The sequence below is a fragment of the Bos javanicus genome, chromosome 7 (genome assembly GCF_032452875.1).
Source record: "Bos javanicus breed banteng chromosome 7, ARS-OSU_banteng_1.0, whole genome shotgun sequence".
Classification (NCBI taxonomy): domain Eukaryota; kingdom Metazoa; phylum Chordata; class Mammalia; order Artiodactyla; family Bovidae; genus Bos; species Bos javanicus.
The window spans coordinates 50,813,571-50,839,117 of NC_083874.1; the positions used below are offsets into that span (position 1 = coordinate 50,813,571).

At 41.0% G+C, this 25,547-nt stretch overlaps 2 protein-coding genes across 5 annotated transcripts; both read left to right on the plus strand.

Annotated features, from left to right (window-relative positions):
* Window positions 1-1,231: 1,231 nt before the first annotated feature.
* Window positions 1,232-13,429, plus strand: PURA (purine rich element binding protein A). Of its 4 annotated transcripts, none has more exons than XM_061423657.1 (2): window positions 1,232-1,364; window positions 8,018-13,429. In XM_061423657.1, exon 2 carries the CDS (start codon window positions 8,162-8,164, stop codon window positions 9,128-9,130), a length of 969 nt encoding a protein of 322 aa, XP_061279641.1. In that variant the 5' UTR covers window positions 1,232-1,364; window positions 8,018-8,161; the 3' UTR covers window positions 9,131-13,429. The 4 variants fall into 4 exon arrangements, with proteins under 4 accessions (XP_061279641.1, XP_061279640.1, XP_061279638.1 ...); XM_061423656.1 differs by lacking the exon at window positions 1,232-1,364 and adding an exon at window positions 1,848-7,484; XM_061423654.1 differs by lacking the exon at window positions 1,232-1,364 and adding an exon at window positions 1,848-2,315.
* A 2,984-nt stretch (window positions 13,430-16,413) lies between these two features.
* On the plus strand, window positions 16,414-23,143 carry IGIP (IgA inducing protein). The gene is made up of 2 exons (XM_061424851.1): window positions 16,414-16,498; window positions 22,786-23,143. The coding sequence occupies exons 1-2, from the start codon at window positions 16,414-16,416 to the stop codon at window positions 22,995-22,997; spliced, it is 297 nt and encodes a 98-aa protein (XP_061280835.1). The 3' UTR covers window positions 22,998-23,143.
* The last annotated feature ends 2,404 nt before the right edge of the window (window positions 23,144-25,547 follow it).

Here is a 25,547-nt window from a genome sequence, read left to right on the forward strand (position 1 = left end):
ATTTTATTCATTTCTCTGAAAACCTGTTTTTCCTCCTCTGTAGCCTCCTAAGTATTCTAATTCTCAGCTATGATTTCATATTTTCACCAGCTTCTAATCTTCACAATATACTTGGAAGCACTTAGGACAAAACACTCTAGGATACCAAGCTGCAGAAGACTGTAGTTTTGAACATATTTATATAGTAGTGCTGCCACCTAAAGATGAGGTGAATTAAGAAGCAATTCAAAGGAAATGACCCACCATTCTGAAGCCTGTCAACTGAAATTTTCTCATTTCTAACTAGGGATTAATAAACATTTTGTTATTTTGTTAATATGGAAGCTTGTTCCACAATAAATTATTGCTGAGTTGTAATTTTCTATGGCAGAAATTTTCTAATTCAAACTTTTTAGTGATAGTGATTTGGGGTCTCCAGGAATATGTCTCCAAACTTGTTTCTGTTTCTTTCAGACATGAGGTACTGCCTACAATACCTAAGTGTGTGTGGGGGGGGAGGGGGCGGCGGGGATCAAAAGATAACCAAGAAATCTCTGGTTTAGTGGATAAAGCAGGTATTAATAGGCCTATGGTGCTTCCCGTCATCGGTGACAGACTGCTTGCAACTCTCAATAACTGACATATTTCTGCAGCTCCATTTTCTCATCAATAAAATGGGGTTAATTTCACCTTTCTCTTACTTGCTTCTAAGGTTGAGCTAGATAAGTTTCTTGGGAAAGCCCTGAGTTTAGAAGCCTGCTCTTAAAAACAAAACAAAAAATCTATTGCCTAATAAAAAGAGTATCTCAGTGTATTGCAGTTACTTCAAAATAAAATATAATCAAATAAGCTAAAACATTGACTAAATTTTCTTAAGTCACAGATTGACTTTTCATAGAGCTATTTAAATAATAAAGATCTAAGGCTGTTTTCTGCTTCTTTTGCAGCCAATCATTTTCAATTGATTCGTCTTCTGTGTACGCAGTGTTTCAAGAATGAGATGTAACAGCATACAAAGTGAAGGAAAAAGTTAACTTGTACCAAAAGTCTTGTCAAACCTGGTAAGATTTCAATAAAACTTTTAGAAGGACATTTTGTAGTTTTGCATTTAGCCCTAGCGTAGCAATTTATGAAAATTAACTCATCCGTTTTACTCTCTCCCTCTCGGCCCAAGGACGCATAAATATTATTTATCAGGGTTTTGTCCTTAGTCACAGTCCCTCAAAAGGGCCCAGTTTCACCTACACTGCGTGGGAGGTTGGGCAGCAACCCCACGCTTCCTGTCAAGGGTTCCTGGGGCTAGAGCCTGAACCTGGTCTAGCCCCTTTCTTCTTTATGCTAATCCTGCCCTTCCAGCCCCTCTCGGCTGGCGTCTGAAGGCCAAGGTGAGACCCTCCCGGGAGATGAAAGGCCTGTCGCCTCCTAAGAGATGCAAGCGGAAAGGTGGAGAGTTGGGGGGGGGGGGCGGGTGACAGGGTGGTAGCGACACTGACTACGACGCTGAGGGCCCTAAGTTGGAGCTGACGCAGGCTCTACAGGGTTCCGTCCCCGCCTGAGCCTGGCTTCCGCCCTCAGAGCCCAACAACCGAGAAGTCCTCCCGGGGGCGCTACAGGCGGTGGTTGGAGGAAGGGCGGGCAAAAAGGCCGCAGGGAGCCCCCTCCTCAGACGCGCCTTAAGGCCTGGGCCGTGGGCTGTTGACGCGCCAACGGCTGGGAGGGCGCGCGCACGCGCGAGATGGAGGGCGGAGGGAACGCGCTCGGCAGCCGCCGCCGCGGCAACTGAAACGGAGGGACGCGAGGGCGGAGGGCGCGAGCCACGGGAGGAGGGTGGGGGGGGAGATGGTGGGTAGCGGGGAGCGCGCGCTGACGTCGCCCGGAGTCACGCACAGAGCGCCGGGTTACGCGCCGACGTCTGGCTGCCACGACTTGCCGTCTGCGGCGGCGGCGGCGGCGGCAGCGAGCGGATCCCGCAGGGGAAGGAGGAGGAGGAGGGAGAGTCAAGGGGGCTGTGAGTGAGCGGGAGAGGCAGGGTGTGAGCCGGACTTGCCAGCGGGAGGGAGAACGAGCGAGAGCCGAGCCAGCCATCCGAGCCGCCTCCTCCTCCTCCCCTCGGCGTCCCGCCCCCGCCTGCCAGCCCGCCCTTCTCCCTCCTCAGCCGGCAGAGCCCGAGTGAGGCGCAGCTCAGCTCGCGCCGCTGTCCAGGACAGGTGTGCGCGCGCGCGCCTCCTCCCCTCCCCCTTTCCTCGCGCCTGCCTAGCGCCCGCCTCGCGCGCGCCCTCCCTCCCTCCAGCCCGCGCCCTCCCTCACCTGCGGCAGGACAGCGCCCGCCCGCCCGGGTAAGCCCCTCGCGACCTTCTCTGCTGCCACTGCCACAGTTTGAGGTGCCGCCCACCTTGTTCCCTCTGATTGCCCTCTTATACCCCAGGAATAATTACTGTACCGTTGTAGACATCCCCTCACCCTCCCTCTGGGGACCCTGGCAGTGCAGCAAAGCGCCCCCCCTTCCTCCGGAGTGCACGAACGAACGAACTCCCTCCCACCTCCAAAAAAAGAAAGTCACACGCCCCTTTAAAAAAAAGAAAAGAAAACAATCCTACCTCCGCTGGCGCTGGAGACCACCAGTGGTGCCGTTTGCTTAGAAATCCCTAAGCCTCATTTCTCTTGGCCACCTTAACCTGGGGCCTGGGACAGTGCGCCAGACCTGGCCGACACTCCCTGCACAGCACCCCTGGCTGGAGGGGAGAGGAAGGAGGGTTCTAGGCTCCACTACCAACCCCTCCTTTCTCTGTTCAATCCCCACCCCACCCCCGCAATGCATACACCCGCCCAGTATGCGTTGCAAAAATAAAGAAGAATACATTGGTGCTGACAGCGCAGATGAAGCCAGGCCCAGGGATGGGTGGCCCGGACAAGGCATTTTTGCTGCCCCACAGAGCTAGGTCAGCTCCATAGCCTCCTCTGCCTTTTGTCCGAGGGCAAAAGGGGACGGATGTGAAGTTGGAGGGTCTTCCCTTTGAGCGACGGTAGGCCCCGGCAGCGGCTGAGATGTCAGTGGGGAAGGGACCCCCACAAATATATCTGCCTTGAGCCTGAATTCGGATAGAGAAAGGCCAAGAGTCCGGCTGGGAGAACGTTGGTTCGTTGCTGTCTACCCTTGAATAAATGCTACTTGAATTTCCGTTGTCTCTGCGGGACCCTCTTGAGGCTTCTAATTTCGTTCTTGCCTGGGCCCCTTACGTTTCGGTCGGACCAGGCGTTTGGGGACAGGTTTTTGCAGTGGTGTCTGTGCTTGAGTCCCGTGTCCTTGGAAGGGAAGCCCCAGTGCTTTATAAGAGGCTGAATTTGGTTTGACATCTTTTGGTAGACTGTCAGAGGAGGAAAAGGAATTTTTTGATTACTTCAAGACCCTCACTGCTCCCCGCCCAAACTGACGTTTTCGAATTGCGGCTTTGAAAATTGGAGTGTTGACTAGAGTGTGGAAAGAGTTGCTGATTTCATTCCTTTGGGTACTAGTAAAATCATTTAAGAATCAGACGAAAGAGAGTTATTGACATTTGCATCGGTTCTGTTTGGATCTTTTGGGTATATAAAATGTCGGGTTCTCTGAATCTTTTATCGAATTTAGAGTGTGTGCTACATTTATTTAATTCTTCTGCAAATGCTTAAAATAACATTTTGTGAAACGTGAAGATTCTATCACATGGATTGTTCTCTTCAGATTTTAAATGTTTAGTTCATTTATTTAACCCTAAACATTGAAATAGCATTGGAGAGGCATAGTTTTAAAGATTAAGTAAGCTATACAAAGGGGATAGACTTTTTAAAAATGATCATTGAAATACTATTAGTCGTTGTTGTTAAAATGTTAAGATTTACTTGAGAGTTTCCCTTAATTTTCCCGATAGCTAGCCATGAGAAGAAATGGGTAATTCCTCTACTTTGAACAGTTGCTGTACAACATTCCAGTTAGTTTTAATGATTTGGGTATTGAAGATAATTGTTGTCTGGTTTAAGATAGGCATTTAACCTAAGCAGCACTTGAAAACACAAGTACTAATGGTTTTGCTTCTCTTTTATTTGGGAAATCTGTGATTCTGTGAAATACTAATGAGCGTGTTATTTCTGTTGGAAACTCCATAATCAAAAGAGTTTATTATCCAGAGGTAGATTCCCTCTCTCCAAGTTTATTTTGTAAATGTGTGTTAACTTTTCGAATTAGATTATTTCAGACTCATCTGTAGTTCAGGCTGAGGAAAATGAGGGTTTTTTTTTTCCCTTCTTGTTCAGCCTAGTATCTATTTCTCTAGCAAACAATTTTTTGTTGTTAAGAGTTTGTTAAAGATGTAGAAATAGAAGGATTAAAAATAAAGCAATCTCAATTCTCTTCAAAATGTATGTGTATTGTTAATAAGAGAGCACACTAAATCTAGAGATGTTTATCAGGTTTTAAAAATGTAAGCAAACTTTGAGGAGAAAGGGAATTTTTTATGGTTTTTTCATTAACACAGATATTTTGTGCATATTAATGTATTTCGTTTTCCCTTTGTCTTTCCTACATTGTATTGAAACTATAATTTTAATTCTGCAACTATTTGTTTTAAAATAACAATGCAAACATCTAGACACTAGAATTGGCTTTTCACTTACCAAGTTAGCATATTGTCTTGGTAATTAACAAATGGCTAGATGTGTTTTTAAATCCACAAGTTTGCTCATGGATTTTCTGTATGAAAATAGTATGAAAATCTAACTTTGAAATTCTATTTAAGGTTCTAACCTCTTTGTTTTAAGACTTTTCTCTCAGACAACCTTTTAAGGGTACTGTATTCTATAGCCTAAGGAAAGCCGCCTTTCACCACCTTTCCCATTCTGACCAAAAGTCCACACTCACAGGCTTATCCTGAAATAAACTCTCTTGTTTAAGTAGTGAAAATGTGTTAAATATCCTATTTATCATTGTATTATTTTGGGAAAGGCATTATTAACCTTGGTTGCTTTTAGATACATTTATAAACTAGGCAAGAAGCTAATATATAATGGCAAAATTTTATAAATATATAATAAAAAGCATGAAATAAATACATATCTATGTGGAGAGTTCCAGGTCTCAGTTGTTAGCTTATTTGAGCTTAAAATTCCAGTTTATGGGTGCAAATGATATTTAACTTGTGTTTTGTCTAAAAACTTTATCAGTTGCCTCTGTGCAGAAACTAAGACATCAGTTCCTGGTGACTATCATTTTTTCAGAAAATAAGGGCATTCCCAAACTCAAACCACTTCAGAACCCTGGACATAAAATAAACATTTGGGACAGGGAAAAAAATTTAGACCCCAGAATTGGTTCAAGAAGGCGGGCAGTTTCAAGCTCTACTTTTTGGTTCTGGGGGAAGCGATTTTTTAGTATGGAAGAGTGACAAGGACTGGCAGCCGCATGCTTTCTCCTCACAGCCCCACTGGTCTTTGCTTCTTTGAGCTCTCCAGAGGGGGACAAGTGCTGGGTTCAGTGCGAGGTAAAATCACGAGAAAGAATAGCGGCTCTTCTAGATCGGTCTTAACCTGGTCGTAGTAGTCTCAACTTACAGGTGGGAGCGTAATGCCCCGCCCAGCTCTGTGCGGAGACCTGCCTTCCCGACCCCGTTTGGGACGGGGTCTATCCAGGGTCCTGATCGCTACCATGCAAACCTAGAGGAGCCGCCGCTTCTTCACACATGTTATTTTTGTGTGGTGGGCAGTGCACCAATTGTTCCTATATCTCCTCCCGACAGACTTGGGGACAGGGGCGGGAGCGCAGAAAAATCAGCAATGAAAGGGGACTAACTCAGTGCTACAGGATGCTTCTAAACTAGGGGGAAGTTCTTTATGGGCCCCCAAACCTGTGATTTCCGTCTCTCACAGTGGGCCTCCTATTCAGAGAGCCATTTCAGGGACAACTGGACAGGTGGGTAGTTCTGAGACAGGTTCACAGGACTATCCCAGTTTTCTTTTCGGAAGTCAGAGTGCTCTGCCCTATTTCTTCCTTTTTAGCGGGAAGTAGTGAACGTCAGCCCAGAGCTGAAGTAGCTACTACAGGGTTGAATGGAGCCCTTGGAAGAGAAAAAGGAAGCTGTGAATACTTAGCAGGCAGGTTTGCCCAGAAGATGAAGGGATGTATCAGGGAGCTTTAAGGTCTCAGGCGTTGATAAGACTTATACCCTGGGCTGGTCTGGGTATCTTTATCATTAGCCCCCTCTTTACCTCTCTCGTTTCCAGGAAGCTTGGGCAGCCAGGTACTCAGATGTCTTGGGGGTTAAGGTTGAGGGAGGCAAGTTTCCTTACTTTTGGGGGCAGGGCTGGGGGATGTTCAATGGGAATGGAGCCTACAGATGAGATGGTCGTACTCTTCTCAGGATGGAGGCAGCAATCCATGCTTAAGAAAACCAGCAATAGGGCTGTGGGGTCTGTATCCTCTAAGACCCCTGAAGAAGGTGATGGGGCCATCTAGGATCACAGGTAGGAGGTGCCCTGGAGATAGGCCCTAGCTTTCCCACAGCTGCTAAGACTGAAGACTGCAGTGAGGGAGTATAAGCATTAGCTGTCTATCTGGGAGAAGGAAAATAGGCCCTAGATTATGCTTCAGATCTAGGAAGACAGAAATCTATTTCTGAGCCCCTTCCTGAGACCAGAGAAGACCCCTTTGTGCTGTCACTGGTTTAGCTGTCATTGGTAATGGTCAGTAACCTAGCTGTCTTCCTAAAAACCAGCGATCATTTAGTGGTTTACTTTTTGAGAGATGGGGGACCTCCTTGACACTTAGGAGTTTCTGGGAGGATGAGTAAAAGGGGCGAGCGAACCTGCGTTAATGAATCCCGTAAGGAACTGCGTTTCCCAGGAAATTCCTGACATTTTTAGCTCGTGAATTTCCTAAAGCCTGCTTGGTTTTCTCCTTCATTCTGGGTCCTTCCAGAGAGGAAGAGTGGGGCTAGGGGCTTAAGGCTTGGCAGGGCCTGGTTTATCCGCAGAGCTGGCCGGCAACCCGGGCTGGGCTCAGCCCTGAACTGGGTGCCCCCCTTCCCCAAATCTCAGAAGGAGGAGGGGGAGGCAGGCGGGCAGTCTTGGTCCCCAAGGGGGCTCTTTGAAGGTTTTGGGGTGAGTGCGGGGTTTCTTTTTGATTGTTGGTTGGGGAGAAGGGCAGAGCCAACGGAAAAAGGCACTGCGGGCACCCCGGCCCTGGTGCGGCTGCCGTCCTCTGCTCGGCTCCCCCCTACCGGTGAGTGCGCCCGCCCGCCCGACTGTGCGGGGCTGCGGTTGGGGGGAGGGGGGAGCGGGATCATCTGAGGCCAGAGCCGCTGTCGTGCACGGGGAGGGGGAGCGGCGGGAGCGAGGGGAGGGACGGGCTAGGTGTCTGCTGCTCCGTGCCACTGCTGCCGGCGCCCCGTCCTCATCCCTGGCAGCCCCTTCTGCAGCTAAGGGTTACAGCCGCACCACCTCTTCTCTTCCTCGGCCGCCTCTGCGGCCAGGGCTCTGCGGTAGGAGACGGTCCAGCCAAACGACGGGTGGGCCTGTCTGGGTTTGGATCTGAGTCTGGATGGGGCCCGCAGAGGAGGGGGTTGCCGTGACTCGGTGTCCCCTCTGCAGCAGTTCGACTGCGCTACGCAGGCCCCTCCTCCTACATCCTCTTTGGGGTCACTGGAAAACAGAGCTCAGGCCCGTTCCCTGTGCTTAGTATGGCAGTCCCCTTCCTACCCCCTAGTCCCCCAACTCCCGGGGCCGAGGCTGCCCAGGGTCTGGCCAACAGCGACAGCTACAGTGGTGGCGGCCGTGGCGGCAGCAGCTGCGACGCGGCGCGTCCTGATCCCCCCCACCCCCCAGCCAGGGGTGTAGGGTGAGGGCCGGTGGGTGGGCGCCGCCTGGCGGGCGGGCGGATGGGGGACTGGCAGCGGGGAGGGGGCACGGGTCACGTGCCGGCGGGCGGGTGGGCGCGTACAGTAGGGCGCCCTGCTACTGTACTGGGGAGTCAGTGCCCTGTTACCGGGTCTCGTCTGTCTCGTCTCTCCCGCAGATCTCGCGAGAGTGGCTGACTGGCTGTGGGGGTTGCGGCGGCAGCAGGCGGAGCCGGGGAGGGAAAGCAGCGGCGGCTGAGGCGACTGAGGCGGCGGCGGGCGGAGCGGCAGGCGGCGGCGGCGCGGCGGCGGAGCGCAGCATCATGGCGGACCGAGACAGCGGCAGCGAGCAGGGTGGTGCGGCGCTGGGCTCGGGCGGCTCCCTGGGGCACCCAGGCTCGGGCTCCGGCGGGGGCGGTGGTGGCGGCGGGGGCGGCGGCGGCGGCAGTGGCGGCGGCGGCGGCGGCGGGGCCCCGGGGGGGCTGCAGCACGAGACGCAGGAGCTGGCCTCCAAGCGGGTGGACATCCAGAATAAGCGCTTCTACCTGGACGTGAAGCAGAACGCCAAGGGCCGCTTTCTAAAGATCGCTGAGGTGGGCGCGGGCGGCAACAAGAGCCGCCTTACTCTCTCCATGTCAGTGGCCGTGGAGTTCCGCGACTACCTGGGCGACTTCATCGAGCACTACGCGCAGCTGGGCCCCAGCCAGCCGCCCGACCTGGCCCAGGCGCAGGACGAGCCGCGCCGGGCGCTCAAGAGCGAGTTCCTGGTGCGCGAGAACCGCAAGTACTACATGGATCTCAAGGAGAACCAGCGCGGCCGCTTCCTGCGCATCCGCCAGACGGTCAACCGGGGGCCCGGCCTGGGCTCCACGCAGGGCCAGACCATTGCACTGCCCGCACAGGGGCTCATCGAGTTCCGCGACGCTCTGGCCAAGCTCATCGACGACTACGGAGTGGAGGAGGAGCCGGCTGAGCTGCCCGAGGGCACCTCCTTGACTGTGGACAACAAGCGCTTCTTCTTCGATGTGGGCTCCAACAAGTACGGCGTGTTTATGCGAGTGAGCGAGGTGAAGCCCACCTACCGCAACTCCATCACCGTGCCCTACAAGGTGTGGGCCAAGTTTGGACACACCTTCTGCAAGTACTCGGAGGAGATGAAGAAGATTCAAGAGAAGCAGAGGGAGAAGCGAGCTGCCTGTGAGCAGCTTCACCAGCAGCAGCAGCAGCAGCAGGAGGAGACAGCCGCTGCCACCCTGCTGCTGCAGGGTGAGGAAGAAGGGGAAGAAGATTGATCAAACTGAATGGAAAAAACCCACACACACATGCACACACACACACACACACACACAGCCACACACAGAGAAACTATACTGTAAAGAAAGAGAGAAAATAAAAAGTTTAAAAAGTTAAAAAAAAAAAAAAAAAAAAAAAAACCTGTTAACTCCAAGGGAGCACCACCCACAGAACCTCCACCAACTGACAGTTTCTCTTCTTGACTTGCCACCCATCGCTGGATGTTGTCCACTTTATCCACCATATAAAACAGTAAGCAGCTGCTAAAAACAAAAAACAAAAAAAAAAAACAAAAAGTAATAACATTATATGAACTGTGTTTCCTACTTGATTAAAAAATATAAAGAACTGAGTGTTTATTTCCCTAATTAACCAAGAACTTTTGTACACGTTTAAGCTATTATTATTAAAAGTGTTTGCAAAATGGTCAAGATTATAATATTGCTGAATTATATAAAAGTCCTTTTCATGTTGAGCTAACATTTGACTTTAGCACAAAAAAGAGATATTTTAGAACACGTAAAATAATATTTTTAGTTTTTCTCATTTTGTTACCAAATTTCAAACCTTACATGGAGGTTATTATAGTATATTTGACACCCTATATACCTGTGATTAGAGATGTGTATATATATGAGGGCTAGGCATGCTGTGTGTCTGAGCTTTGTCTAAATGTTATGCAGAAGTTTGTAGAGTTAAAGGTACGTAGGTTTAATTCATGCAAGGTAAACAATAAGTGCTCTCTTTTATACAATATGCATTGCATCTGGACCTTAAACATATAAAATGGTCAGTGAAACTTCTGTGAACATGAAGAAATTATTAAAAAAGGCATTTAAATGAAATTTGCTAAGTTGTGATTTTTACGGTTGGAACCAAAGTTATTCAAATAGTAAAAGAAAAAAGAGAAAGAAAGAAAAGGAAATCTCCCATAATATTTTTCTGCATCTGTTTGCTTTGAGTAGGCATTTTGTCATTATTGTGTATATGAGATGTACTTGTATCGTTCATAATATATTTTTTTTATTATGTGTAGAAAGATTTTAAAAACTTAACTAACGTGCAGCAATTTCCAGTGAACCTGTACTTGGACATCAGGTAGTGAGTCTATTTGTGGTCACTAGCACTGTCTCCTAAACTTGTAAGAGGTCTGAAGCTATCCTTTGATTTTTGCCAGTGCTATTAACTTATGTAGACCTGTTAACAAGCAGAGCAACACAATTATAGTTATCCTACTGAGCCATGGATTCTGAGCTTCATTTTAAAAGTGAAAGCCAAGTTGGTGTATGTAAAGGATTTCCATGTAGCTGTGGTGCTAGTTATTACTGGCTACATTATATGCTAAGTGTATTTGTGTTCCCCAAGTGTACAAGCCTTCTATCAAAAGTATGTTCTATAACTCATATATTCAAGGTGTAGGGTATGAAAATGCAAAGCTTAGGAGAGCACTTTACCAAGCTGGTGTCCTCCAAACTGAAATTGTTTGTAACGATAGTCTTTTACAGGTTTTCATTTAAAGATGTTTGTGTGCTTTTAATTGACAACTAACTTCTTGCTGCTGTATAGTAAAATATTAATATATTTTTATCATTAAACTGCTGCATGACTATCATCTTTGAGTGAAGAGAAAATGTTATAAAAAAAAGATGCCTTAAACAGTACATTTTGGTTTGGAATTCTGTAGAAAGTATTTTGGTTTTTAAAAAAAGGGGTCTTGTCTGACATAGAGAGTTCTGGGGATGGAATTGTTATCTTGGCAAATCCAGCCATATAGATCTAACTGCTGTATGTAGAAGACACCACCTGTAGGAGCTGGAAGGTATCAGTGCTTCTCACATTGTAAAGCATTGGCCTAGGAAGGTGAAACAGTTGTCTTTTTGAAGGATTTTTTTTCTGCTGGTTCTTTGGGTTTTGATTTGGTATTTTTAAGCTCCCTGGTTGAGTGTGTTGTCTTTGTTTTTGAGATCTACTGTATGTGTTGAATAACAAGCTATTTCCATTGTACTGTGCATTTTCCCATTAAATTGTTTGCTTTTAATATTCATACAATGTTTAATATGAGGTGACCGTACAATAGTTAGGAGTTTCTTTACTTACAAAATCACTGGAAATGATTAAATTGCTTTTCCCCTTCCCCCAAGGTGCATTTTTCTTATTTCCACATAGTAAAGTTGAGCTTTTACAGTGCATAATGTGACATTTGGAATGCTTATCAACTGCATGTAAACATTAATAACCTGCACTTTTTTGTCTTAAGGTTTGTTGAGCTGTTTTGTTCACTGTACTTTAACTGTGATATGGAAAAGACTGCATTCTCTGTGCTGTTATTAGTTAGGAAAGAGAATTGCTTTGATTTTGTCTCTTGTTTACTATAGCTTCTTAAAGTTAAGCCTTGTACTACAGGTTGTTGGAGTACTCCTAGATCAGTGTTTTATAGTAGCCAGCAATAAGTAGTGCAAGTCAACAAAAACACAGCAAACTTAGGCAAAGTGTCCTTTCTTTGAGATGCGAGTTCTTTCATGAGGTTTTCTTTAGGGTCCGAGTTACCTAAAGTGAAGCCTTTCATAGCTATAGACTTCAGATTCTGCTTGGAATCCTACCGGATCAAGAAGCACATGTATTGTGCAATTATCTTTACACTATAACAGTTAAACACAATCTTACTAAGATTTTGAAACCAGTGTCTGATTTATAGTCAGTGGATTTTAAAAGAAATCCACATTCAGATCTTTTAAGACTTAAGACGTGATCATAGAAAAGACTAATGACTGTAAAGATGCTCTTTTTTTTGCATCTCACTTTACCTCCCCAAGTACCCGAAACCTTCCCTTTTCCCCTCTCCTGTTTCATCCTTTTTCCACCCTTGCCCCCAGGTGCTCGGTACTTTACCAAGGTTCTATAACTCAGTGTTTTATGTTGGAGTTTTTCCTTGTTTTTATTTTACTAGTTGGTAAACCCTGTTTGTGCTGAAACAAAAAAGGAAATGGTATATTTGACCATATGTGTTATTCATAGAAGACAGTATGATCAAATGTGCCAAAAACATGTAAACAAAAATTAATTCATGACAAGTATGCCTTATTTTTAATGATCTGCTTTGTCTTACAATTAAGGTCCAAGAGCTTGGTTAAACTATACTATTTGCCTAAGTATGAAAGAACACTTGAAATGCATTACATTCTTTAAAATGAGAGACATTGTCAAGTAATTTAATCCAGAGATCAGCCACCAGATTTTAAATGCCCATATAAGTGTGTGTGTTTGGTATTGTTTGTTTTTTTGTTTTTTTTTTTTTAAGTCACCAAATCTTTTTTTAAGCTACTTTTTATTTGTGCCTCCTATTTATCATGCTGATGTTGGAAGCAGCAGTCATCCAGCCACAGAGGGAGCTAAAGTTAACTAACCAGAACTGTAGAAATCATTATACATGCCTTTGACAACAAAGGAAGTTCACAAGAAAAGCCATGTTGGCTTTTCCTCCACTAGATACAGATTGGAGGTAGATGAATATTTGCCAAATGGAAAAAAAGACAATGTGAGTCAGAAAGACAAACTTTTCCAGCTTCTCAAAAGCCATGGAGAGTAGAAACCAAAACCAACAGGGAAATAAAAAACCTGGAAGTCTCACTTTGTAGTTGTCCCATGCAGGGGTTGAAATTTGACTCAAAGTGAAAAATATATCAATGTATTTTATAGGTCTTCACATCTAGAGATGGATAACTATCACAATTTGGTTTTTCAGGTGATGGAGAAAGCTGCTAGTAATTTTAACCCCTGCCTAAAGAAGACAGATAATTTCATTTGGGAGCAAGTACTTGTTGCCTTGAAAAATAGCACTGTAATAGCCTATGATAATTAGTTATAGAATAACCTTTTTCCCTTTTAAACTATGCAAATTATTAAATAAGTGTAAATTAGGACTCAATTAAAGATAGTTGATTATATTGCAATCAGATGGCATTCACAAACTTAACTGGAGCATATACAAATAAAATCTATTAGTCTAAGAGTTTTGTATGCTAACAGAAAAAATATAATTTAGCTACCTATTCTAAAAATGGTGAATATTATTAATATTGTACAATAGGACTGGGAAGACTGCCTCCTTTTTTGAAGAGAGAGATTAAGGATTTTTATAATTGTTTTTCATCAAATTTTAATATTTTTGTCAAATTTTTAGGTATTTAATTTGTAAAACAGTTTGCTTTGTACTGGCATACAGAAAATAGGGTATTGATTTTAAACTTTTTGAAGCCAAGTGATCAAGTACATTTGTAATAAAAGTCAATGGATCTATATCAGTTGTACTCACTGTTTTCATTTCTTATACTTATTGATATAGGAATGCTGTACATTTTCTGCAGGAAACAACTAAATTTGGGTGGAAGGGAGGGGAAAAGATAAGTCCATTGATAATGAGAGTATGGGTGGGTACCATGACCCAACTACTTTATATAATCTTTAAGTCAGTTAAGATTTGGTATATTAAAAAAGATGTATAGGTCACTTTTTTCCTACCTTTTTTCCTATGAAACTTGATGTTTGTGGGGGTTGTCTCATTCATTTTTTTCTGTGCTTTTAACATTTTTTATTTAGCAATGTTGAAACTCTCTAAACTTCTTTCTTTTATATTTTGGGTTATCTGCCAGCCATGATTGACCCCACCATGGGCATGATTATTTTTATCTCCCACACATGGTGGAGCAAATGGCAGCCCACTCCAGTGTTCTTGCATGGAGAATCCCATGGACAGAGGAGCCTGGCGGGCTACAGTCCATGGGGTTGCAAGAGTTGGACATGACTTACCAACTAAACCACCACCACATATGGTTCACCCTGTCTTCAGTATTCCCACTCATTTTTTCATATTACACATACACACATTTCCATATGATTTCAGAGTGGAGATTTCTGAAATGGTTGTTCTGGTGGCTTTCGTAGCTCCCTGATTTGTCTTATTTTACATGTGAACATACTTTTAAGATTTTTTCCCCCATAAAAAATGAGATACCAAATCTGATGACTTTTTTCATTTTCAGTATCAGAATGAGATCCTGCTTGCTATATAAAGAATGCTAAGAGAATCTTTAGCCACTTAAGTTTGAAAAAGGTTGGTGATAACTGAGTATAACATTTATAGTTGATGATTCCTAAAATTGGATATCAACAATTTGTAGATATATATATATATATATATATATATATATATATACATACACACATATATATATGCACACTTCCCCATGGGAGTGAAATGAATAGGAAAGAGAATTTATTAGAATTGCTTAAGTGAATAAATTCACTAAAGTAATTTGTGCAAAGTTGTTTGTTAAAGTTTATCTACTTTTAAATCATATAATATTTATTTTAATTGAAAGTTAACCAAATTTAGACCATTCATAATGAAATTATGTGAAACTTAAGTGATCACTGCTATTAAAATCACTATTTTTACCCAGCAACATTAATATAAAGGATTTGCAATAAATTTTTAAGAAAAGCTGATTTTAATGTTTGAAGAGTTATTTGCTCCTAAAATAAAACCTAAATTTAAGGCCTAGGCCCTTTGAGAGGCTCTTTTAGAGCAGAAATTTCATTACTATGGCGATCATCTAAATTAGCATTAGCATGAGTCAGGCAGAATTTCATAATGCAGGAACCAGGTAAAAAGTGAAATATATGATTGGTTTCAAACCAACAGTTTGTTACCTTTCAGTTGCTAAACTGACTACCAAGTTTTGATGTTGGATGGTCCTAGGCAATTTATGTCTTTAGGAAGGTTGAATATGGCAAAGGTCACTTGTTAGAAATATTTTTTTAAAAAAGAATTTCACAGCTACTCATTTTTATTTTGTCCCCATATTGTGTTTGGTATTTATTTCCTTTCTTTTTTCCTGATGTGCTTTACTTTTGTGGAAAATTGTCTTGTTTGATAGGTAGAAACATGGTGGTGATCCTCTGTGTAAAACAAAGTTACTTCTTATGGACCAGAAATATTTTACTCATTTTGGAATCGCAAGATTTTTGCGAATATATACTTTGTTTTGGTGGTTATTAGTAATTTGCTTATAAAGTTTTATAACATTTCCTAGAAAAAATTTAAGCTAAAGAGTTTAATTTTTTTGATTTAGGGTGCACTTTAATAATTTAAGAAGCCTCCAAGTTCAAGGACCAAACCTTTATATTCTAGAATTGTGAGAAACCTGGAAGTACTCTTGTTAGCATGTGTTTTGCTCTAAACTGGATTAATACAGAAAAATCCTAAGAGGACTTATGTTCTTACTATGAAGTAGCAGTCAAACTTACGGGACAGGTGACCTAGGTATTCACATTGACCAGCTCAGTGATGGCCATCCGCTGATGAGTTAATAGTCATGTTGGGGAATGGATCAAACTCCTCTTGAGCTGGAGTGGATTGGCAGTTTCCAGTGCAGATAGTTGTTGGTGACATTTGACCTACCTCCCTACCCTATACACTGGAATTTTCTTTTTCCCATCTTCTTTTTTCCTTGTTTTGCTCTCTTTTGTACTTCTTGCCATTGGAGAAGGCAATGGCACCCCACTCCAGTACTCTTGCCTGGAAAATCCCATGGCAGAGGAGCCTGGTAGGCTGCAGTCCATGGGGTCGCTAAGAGTCGGACACGACTGAGCGACTTCACTTTCACTTTTCACTATCATCCATTGGAGAAGGAAATGGCAACCCACTCCAGTGTTCTTGCCTGCAGAATCCCAGGGACGGGGAGCCTGGTGGGCTGCCGTCTATGGGGTCGCACAGAGTCAGACACGACTGAAGTGACTTAGCAGCATACTTCTTGCCATAGGCCTGCCAGTGGCACTCCAGTTTACCTCCTCAAGAAGGAAGTAAAGAAATTGCTGACTCCTGCCTTAGAAAAGAACATAGCTAACTGACCCCAGAAAGATTTCTGTATTATGAGGTAATTGGGCAGTGTTTTCTGACTGCTGTCTTCCCTATAGTCTTAAGTTGGCAGTTTGAAGAGCATTGACATTATTAAGATATGTATGAATTGAAGAAAGTAAGAAGTATGTGTATTTTAGGTAAGTTCCTGGAGCTGAGACTTACTGGTTTGGAAATTTGAGAGCAGAAAGGGGGAGAGCTGTTTGAAGTGTTTATGAATGGAAGTTTGAGAGGTATACAAGGGAACGGTTTGGAGGTAAAGTGGGAGAAATTTTTACTGGAGGTAGGAAAAGACACTGAGTTTAAATGAGAGTTGTTTGCTAAGGACAGTGAAGCTGATGTTTACTAAGGAAGTTTTCAGGAAAAATGGGTCCCTTGTTGGTTATGAGAGAGCTGTTGGTCTATGTTATGATGATGATGATGATGATGCAGTATATAAATCTATTTTCAGGTATAGGATATTTGCTTTTCTGGACAAATATAAATAGCACAATTGTGGAATGGCAACTTTTCTGGTTAAGGCAAATGGTGCTAGAGACTTATTTTGAGGGGAAGAAATTTTAAAAGTTTCAAACTTTTTCATATTTATTTTTAAACTATCAGAAATATTTTATCATACAGACTATTCTCCTGGACTCATGTTACAATGTAGTTTACATTTGCTTTTCAGAATGTTCTTTAGATCAAATTATTCAGCTTTGCAGTCCACAAAGATTCATATTATGCCTTGCTTTATAGAACCTTGAGCCTTTGTTCCACATAAATTTTTAGAAGTACAATAAACCAAGTTAAAAACATTGAATTGAAATCTTAGGTGTCTTTTCTATTTGTTTTCTGTTTGCAGTCCTAGCAACTATTTAACATTGTGGCCCTTATGAGACTCTCAAGAATATATATTTCTGAAATTAGGCAACATACCTGCCCTCAAGCTCAAGTTTCTGTTTATTTTTCCATTTTCTATATTACTTTAAAATTGTATCCCAAGAGTTCATTGGTGGCAAATATTAATAATATAATTTAGTATATCTTAGAAATTCTTATGTCCTTTATAGGGTGAAACTGATTGTGTTAAGATTTCTGTTCTCAGTATCCCAATAACATTTTGATAAGATGAAAAGTTGCTATAATACTCGTTTTTAAAGTTACACAATTCAACTATATTTGAATTAACTGTTTTCTAGTTTGGTATGGACTTAATCTCAGTGATTTTGACAGATTACTTTAATGTTTCATTTTACCCAAATCTGTATATTTTAGTGATAAAACCTCTTAAAGATAACTTTTAAAAAAGAGGTTCTGATTTTGTATTTGGAATGTAATTTTTTTAATAAATGTCAAATACATTAATAATAATTATTTTTATTTTAACTTATTTTGTAGAGTTGGCAGTTAGTATGATTTTCATCCAGTAGTATTATATGTCAGATTTTAAATTATGATGGTTACATACTATAACTTAAGTCAGTGCAGAGCCTTCTTAAACCCCTCCCTTAGGAATTGTTTAAAAAGAAGTGAATTCCCAAACCTGTGTCAAGAACCAGTGATTTAAATAACTGTGAGACAAGTCTTTGAAAGGCTTCCTTGAGTCTAGTCAATGGAGATAAATGATAGCCCATTTCCATGCTGCATACAGTTGTTAGGGTTTATAAAGTTGTCAATATGTAAAAGTGCAAAAGCAGGAAAGACTGTAAAGTTGCCTATAAAATTTCTAGTTTTCATTATTTGCACTATTTATCTTTGCACTTGATTTTTTGAAAGTTAAGACTAGTCACTTTCACTTTTGTTTCTAGTCTTTTCTAATTTCTTACATTTTCAATATCCCACCCAAAGCAAAACTTATATGCAATTAAATATTCTTTATAAGTCCAAGAAAATATTTCGTAGTGTTAGCTATGTAGAACAAAAATTTGTTTTGATAAAATTTTTAATATGGGCCTTTATTTGCCAATAAAATCCTTTGTAAATGTGAGTTTTATTAAACTATTTGAATAGACAAAGTGAAAGTTAGGGTAGAAAAAATATATATACATACATATATATATGAAGTGATGTCTTTGAGATCCAATTTCCAGCCTGAAATGGCCTGATTTTGGATGTTAATTTGTTTTCAGTGAAGTCAATGAGATTTGAGTCTAGCTGGGCATTGGCTTAAAAAGCTGAAAGTGAAGTGGGTGGCAAGTGGCAGCTCCCTCTTTCATGTAGTTTTCCATAATACTCATGGAGTTTCCTTATGGTCTATGTGATATAACTGGTGTTGAAATAACTATATTAGATGAATATTCCTTTTTGGAATTCAAGGTTGACTCACTTTTTGAGGAGGGGGGTAGCAAGGGATAAGAGACTTTATTTTAACTAGAGGCATTCTTATAACCTCAAGATGTACTCTAGAAAGAGTAGAACAAAAAGCGTACCTGTGAACATATTTTTTGTCTTAGATTGCGCGACAGTGTTTGGAATTGCAAAAAAAAGACAAAAAAAAAAGACAGTTTTGTCAATAGAACAGAAATGTGTTTTAAATGAAATTATTTTTTGTAAATTATTATTTCATTTTATACTCCCTCTCCCATAGCCTTTTAGGAGCTTCATACTTAAAACCAACAAGCTAGAGGCCTCTCTTCAGAGCTGGTTTATTTTTGGAATGCCTGAGTGTGTTTCTGGATGGAAGGGGTGCGGCAGGGGGTGGTGTTTTAATTCTCAACATGCTCTTCTCAGCACGTTTTGCTATTTATTCTGGATCTTAAGTTTGCAAATTCTGTTGAAAATTCAGTGATGTATTTGAAATGAGAAAGTTCTCTATGACATAGTGTGAATGTGTATGGCTGGACTCTATTGTGGAACTTTGTGGCTTTGTTTTTAATTGAGGTAGAAAGTTATAAACTTCCATTGTTCAGATTTGAGGTTTATCTAGTGGAAATGTGCCCGGTAGTTATCTAAATATGGACCAATTTTGGGAAATGAATGTTGACAAATATGTATTTGACTCTAGATAATCCTTTATTCAAAACTAACTTAAAGGCTTACATCATTATAGTTGTCTTAGGTTTTATGTTGTCTTGGATTAAATGTGGATGATGATCAGTAGTATATCTATGAATTTTCTTTGAGAAAAGAGAAATATTCAGTCTCCAAACTTTTTATTGGAGACTAAATTTATCATACATGGAAAATGAAAAAATTTTAGAAAGTGGCTTTGATTATTTTTAAATAGGGTTTAATCAGCTTAATTATTTTTTCTAGTTTGAAGCACTTATTTCCCAAATATGAATAATGGGAAAAGATCAACAATATGCCCCCCTACTTTTTGAGGACATTTTTAGTTTTTTTGACCCCATTTCCCAATCCTAGAATAAAACAAATTACGGGTAGCCCTCTTAAGTCCCTGTATCATCTTTTTGGGGTCACAGATACCTTTGATTATCAGATGAAAGTGATAGACGCTCCCCCCAGAAAGAAAATACCACATACACAGTTAATTTTGCACACAACCTCAGGGGCATCACACATCTTCTGGAATCCAAGTTAAGGATCTCTTTTCTAAACTCCATAGAGAAAATTTTAATGCAATTAATTGATAAAATTAGGAACTAAGTATTGGCATAAAACATTTCAGATTGGAATTACTGTTAGATGGTGGCCCCTACTCACAAAATGTAACATTCTAGACAGCTTTGCTAGACATTCTAACAACCAGACAGAAGGAAGAGAGCAGCAAAGTTCTGAGAGCGATTTCTAAGGAGTTAGGGCATCTCTAAACATGGGAGCCACTCCTGGTTCAAGGCAGGGGTCAGGGTGCCTGACAGCTTCTAGCAGGGTAGAGTTTGATAAACCACAATGCTCAGGATGCCAAGGGGTAAGCCATTATCTTAACCCCTTCCTCACCAAAAGATTTTAGTTTTGTCTATTGGGAAACAAGATGTCACTAGGGAAGAAAAAGATTTGCCTTACAACTTTGCTGGAACACATCAGTTTGGTGACGTATGGGACACCGGTATTGTTTTTGAGAAAGTACATAAAACCAAAGTAAATTATTCTCTATGTAGAACCTTATTTACTAGTAACATTTGTTTGGATGTATTAGCTTTGACAATTTTTACCAGTAAATATTGGTTTTATTTAAAACTGGGAATCCAGTGTATGAATAGGATAGTTGATATATCTGTCCTTTCCCCCTATAAAGAATAGTTTAAAGGTTTATGCATACTTTTTATTTTTCTCTCTTGATGCCGTGGAGTGGGGTGGGTGGGTGGGGAGAGATCTTTGAGTCAACAAACTGACAAAATGTCTTCTTCAAATTGAAAAATTGAAAAAGCAGCACCTTATTTAAGTCTAACTGTATACCATTTTAGTGCATGTATTAGTTTTAATAATGATTTTTGGTGCATGCCTTTGGGCTTATTCAAAAGTGTACAATAGGAAAGTATACGTATTTCCTTTCTTAGAAAGGAGATGTTTTTCTACTTTGCAACATGTGATTACAAAAATCTTCCTCTGTGGGAAGATTAACCATGTATTGAACTACTGAAAAGTATATATTTTTAGATATACAGAAGGAATCTACATGGAGCAGCATTCAGACCTATATAGAAGTCATAGCATTCTGTATAGGACCACAAAGGAAATAACATTAAACAACTTAAACAGACTTTGTTGGGTAGAAATACCTTTAGATCTTGCAATGACATCCAAAAAGAAAATGCCACAAAAGTTTGCTGAGAACTTTTGTTGTTTGAATTTTCTCTGTCAGTGTATTTAGCCCAAATAGAACAGCTTTGGGTTAACACATACATAGGAATCAAAAAAACAAAGCTAACTAAATAAATCAGTCTGGTTTGCCAATCCAGCTTGACTAAATAAGTAAACTAATCACTTGCAACATGAAAAACTGTCCAACTCCTCTAAGGTTTTGACAAAATAACCTTGGCTGATGTGGGAAAACTCCCACTTTGATTTCTGACCTGACAGTGAAGGTTCATGCTTGACATGATTTCAAACCTGACAGTGTCTGTTTAAGGAGCTATGGTACAGTTTGCTAATTCAATCTCAGATACCTGTTGATTACCTGTGAGATCTAGAGTCCAAAGTAGCCAGCAGCCGTATCCCTGAGTGCTCTGTGCCCATCAGATCTTTTAAAGTTAAGCAGGGTTGGGACAGGTCACAGCTCTGATGAGTGACCTCAGGAGCTGTGGACAGCCCCAGATTCAAGAATTGTATCTGCTTTCTTGGGAGTCATCACTGAACTAATGTCCCACATGGTGTTACTTCCTGTAGATGCTCTCTCTTGGAGGAGGCCCAGAGCACACATCCTAATCGCTTGTGGTACTCAGAGAGGGGGTGCTAACTCTGATGCCCTGGCCAAATTCCAGTTTAGGGATGTGGGTCTTCTTGCCATTCTAATTGGAAATGTGCATCGCTTCCCATTTTCCCTGTTGATCTCAGTGCAGACTGCACTGGTATATTTCTTTGCCCTGATCCCAAGTCTTTAAGATGCTGGTGTGTATTATATGGGCCAAATTCATGCCTTATCCTAATGCTGGAAGGTTGAGGAATGAGTGAGCTTGGTATCACAGTGCCCTATAGTTGGAGGGTAAACTCTTGTGATGATTTAGGGATGAAGTTGGCCCTCTTTTTAGCATAAGTTGGGAATGTACACTGGTCAGAGGCTTCCAGCCATGAGGTGTGAACTGAAACCTATTTTCCCTCTTTTCTTATAGCATGTTGAGAAAATCTGTTGGGTTTTTAGCAGTCAGGGAAGGCCGGAGTTCTGCAGCTTTAATCTGGGTAACTGAGGCTGGTTTGAGCAAGACTTTGGTTAATTAACTAGGTTCTCAGATGCCACAGACTCCGTGAAAAGTCACCATTATTTTCAATGGTTGTGATAGAATTTCCCTCAGTAGCCATTATTTTAAGATTATATTGCAGAGTTGCTTTATTTGAACTTTTTGTGTATACACAATCCCAAACTGGAAGAAATAATAATTAAAAAAAAAAGGAATCCTGCTGTGAAAGGTATATATTACTCTAGATTTTTCTTACTGTAAATATTGTAAGATTGTAATACTGTCGATATTTTATTAACCAACAAATGTTAATCTATGTGAATTCAGACTTATTTTAAATGTGCTTCTTATTTACTGTGTGTGGTCCCTGTTGCTGACAGTATTAAGTTATATTCTGATGTAAGATTAACTTTATTAAAGAATGTAAACATTAATGTTTCCTTATGGGAAAACAAATAAAGTATAAAGAAGACAATTCTTTTCATTAAAATATACTGTGTATTTACACTTGCTAGACCCAGCACCACTTATAAATTTAGTACACTGTTCAAAATTTTAGTTAACACAGCTGACATGGTTGTGCTCTGAAAGCCTAAGAGTAGGTATTGTTGGAATATGAACAGTTTGTGTTTGTCTGCTGTGAATCATAATCTTGAAATTTCTAATCAAGTTTGTAAAATTTTTATAGTAAAACATTTTAATGACAATTTAAAAATTTATCTTCTCTAAAGAATGGTCAAAACAATGTCCTTTCAGAAATAGAATTGTTCTTTAATATCTTTCCAAAATGACTTTGGTTAAATGGACCAGATGTATATTAGTTAAAATTTAGGACAAAGTTGTAATATTCTTTGAGTTTACAAGTTAATCCTTATTGGAGATGTGCCAATTATACAGTAGAATATCATTAATTTGCACTGTTTGGGGACCCCATTAAGAATGCTGAATTTTGCCAACTAAGAAGTAAGCAAATGCAATTTAAAAAGTAAATTTGAGCATTCTGTATTAAATCTGTGCAGCTATTATCACATGAAGAAGCGCAGTGTGTCGGGCTGTAATATAACCATACTTGCTGTTGTGTTCTCCCATCTCAGTGCTGGGAACTCACCATGTGGAAACCAAGCAAATGTGTTGTGCATCAGCCGGCTTGAGTTTGTTCAATATCAAAGCTGAAACTAGCGAGGTCTGCTGTACTGCTTATTGAAGTATTGTGATTCTTTTAGGCATTGATTCTTAAAAAATATATACTGTAACAGTATACTTTGTACAGATTTAAATTTTATTTGAAAAAAATGAAATAAAGTAGGCAAAAAAATAAAGATGTTTATTTTTCATGTGACCGTATAAACAGATCAGTCTTTTGTTTCAGTGCCTTTGGTGGGGGTGGTTATGGTTGCTCTTGGATTTTTTTTTTTTTTTTTTGGATAGACAAAAACCATTTTAAGGGTTCAGTAGCAGGTATATTTGTCTGATAATTGATTTGCTTCAGGCATTAGGTGTGCTGTCTCACATTGGAAAACTTTCCTGTTTTAAAACAAATTAGATTTTATGTGAATGGCTTCCCTATCTTGCTTCTTAAGTCCGTTTTAAAAATTCTCTGGTGGTGGGATGGTTAACCAAGCCATCACGACTAAAGAGAAGGAAAAACTTTTCCCATAGACTATGCCCCTTTTCCACTGGAAGCTTTTTGTTTTTTGTCGTTTAAATTTGAAGTTGGTTTGGGTTATAAAAGAGTCATGACAAAAGATGAAGAGAATCCTCTGCAGAAAGTAACAGTTGTGCTTGAAAATAAGATCCTTTTGAAACTGCTTATTTAGTGAAAGAAGTTACCAATAAAAATGTGCCACAGGAGTGATCCTTCAGAATAGTTTTAATGGGACCTTCTCATAGAAGATTAGATTATCTGACCAAAAAGAGCTATCTCAGTTTTGGCCTCTAACTCAAAAACCAGCAGTGGCTTCAGTTGTATGGTATTTTCCTCAACCTTTAGAAATGGAGTTGGAAGTTTGGATTTCTGCTTTCTCCTCAATTTATCTTTTCTGGTGCTTTCAGTTACTTTTAGGCTGGATATGAGAAGGCTTGGAACAAGTGGTTGCAGAAACAAAGTTCCTGCAAAAATCACACTATAAAAGATTTTTTCTTTGCGCTTCGAATGCAAGAAGCATGTGTTTAATCCCTGGTCGGGGAGCTATTTTGGTTGGTACAAAAGTAATTGCGGTTTTGAGGTGTGAATTTTAAATCATTATAACTAGACTCAAACACATCTTTATTAATCGAAATAGGAATCATTACAATTAACACATTTTTGCCAATGAGAAATAAGTTTGTTTATTCCTGTAGTGTAAAAATCCATGCTTAGGGATTGGACTAACTCCTGGAAAGCATTTTCTGCCTCCTGCTGGTTGTGGAAGCATTTCCCTGCAAAACGTCGTCAAGTTCTTGAAGAAGTGGTAGTCGGTTTGCGAAAGGTCAGGTGAATATGGCAGATGAGGCAAAACTTCGTAGCCCAATTCATTCAACTTTTGAAACATTGGTTGTGCAACATGTGGTCAGGCGTTGTCGAGAAGAATTGGGCCCTTTCTGTTGACCAGTGCTGGCTGGAGGCGTTGCAGTTTTCTGTGCATCTCATCGATTTGCTGAGCATACTTCTCAGATGTAATGGTTTCTCCAGGATTCAGAAAACTGTAGTGGATCAGACAGGCAGCAAACTGCCGAACAATGACTTGACCTTTTTTGGTGCATGTTTGGCCGTGGTAAGTGCTTTGGAGCTTCTTGGTCCATTCACCAAGCTGGTTGTCGCTGGTTGTCATATAAAATTCACTCTTCATTTCTTGTCACAATCCAACAGAGAAATGGCTTGTTGTTGTTACATAGAATAAGAGAAGACAGCTCTTCAAAACAACGATTTTAAAAATTTTCTGTCAGCTCATGAGGCACGCATTGCGTTTTCACCTTTCCAATTTGCTTCAAATGCTTAACAACCATAGAATGGTCAACACTGAGTTCTTTGGCAACTTCTCATGTAGTTGTAAAAGGATCAGCTTCAGTGATTGCTCTCAGTTGGTTGTTGTCAGCTTCTGAAGGCCATCCACTATGCTCATCTTCAAGGCTCTCGTCTCCTTTGCAAAACTTCTTGCACTACCACTATACATTTGTTAGCAGTTCCTGGGCCAAATGCATTGATGTTGCAAGCTGTCTCTGCTGCTTTACGACCCATGTTGAACTCGAATAAGAAAATCGCTCAAATTTGCTTTTTGTCTACCATTTCCATAGTCTCAAATATATATAAAATAAACAGCAATTAATAAGTCATTACCAAAAAATAAAGTGAGAAATTCACCTTAAAATGATGTACAACATAACCACCTTTATTTAAGAATGTATTCCAATATCAAATGGCAGATTTCAACAATGCAAAACCGCAGTTACGTTTGCACCAACTTAATAAGCTCCTGCATGCTGTGCAGCATGGCCAAAAAAAAGAGAGACAACCAAGTAAATAAATATACATATATACATGTGTATAACAGTGAAGTGAAGTGAAGTTGCTTAGTAGTGTCTGACTCTTGGCGACCCCATGGACCGTAGCCTACCAGACTCCTCTGTCCATGGGATTTTCCAGGCAATAGTACTAGAGTGGATTGCCATTTTATTCTCCAGGGGATCTTCCCGACCCAGGGATCGAACCCGGGTCTCCCACATTGTAGACAGACACTTTACCGT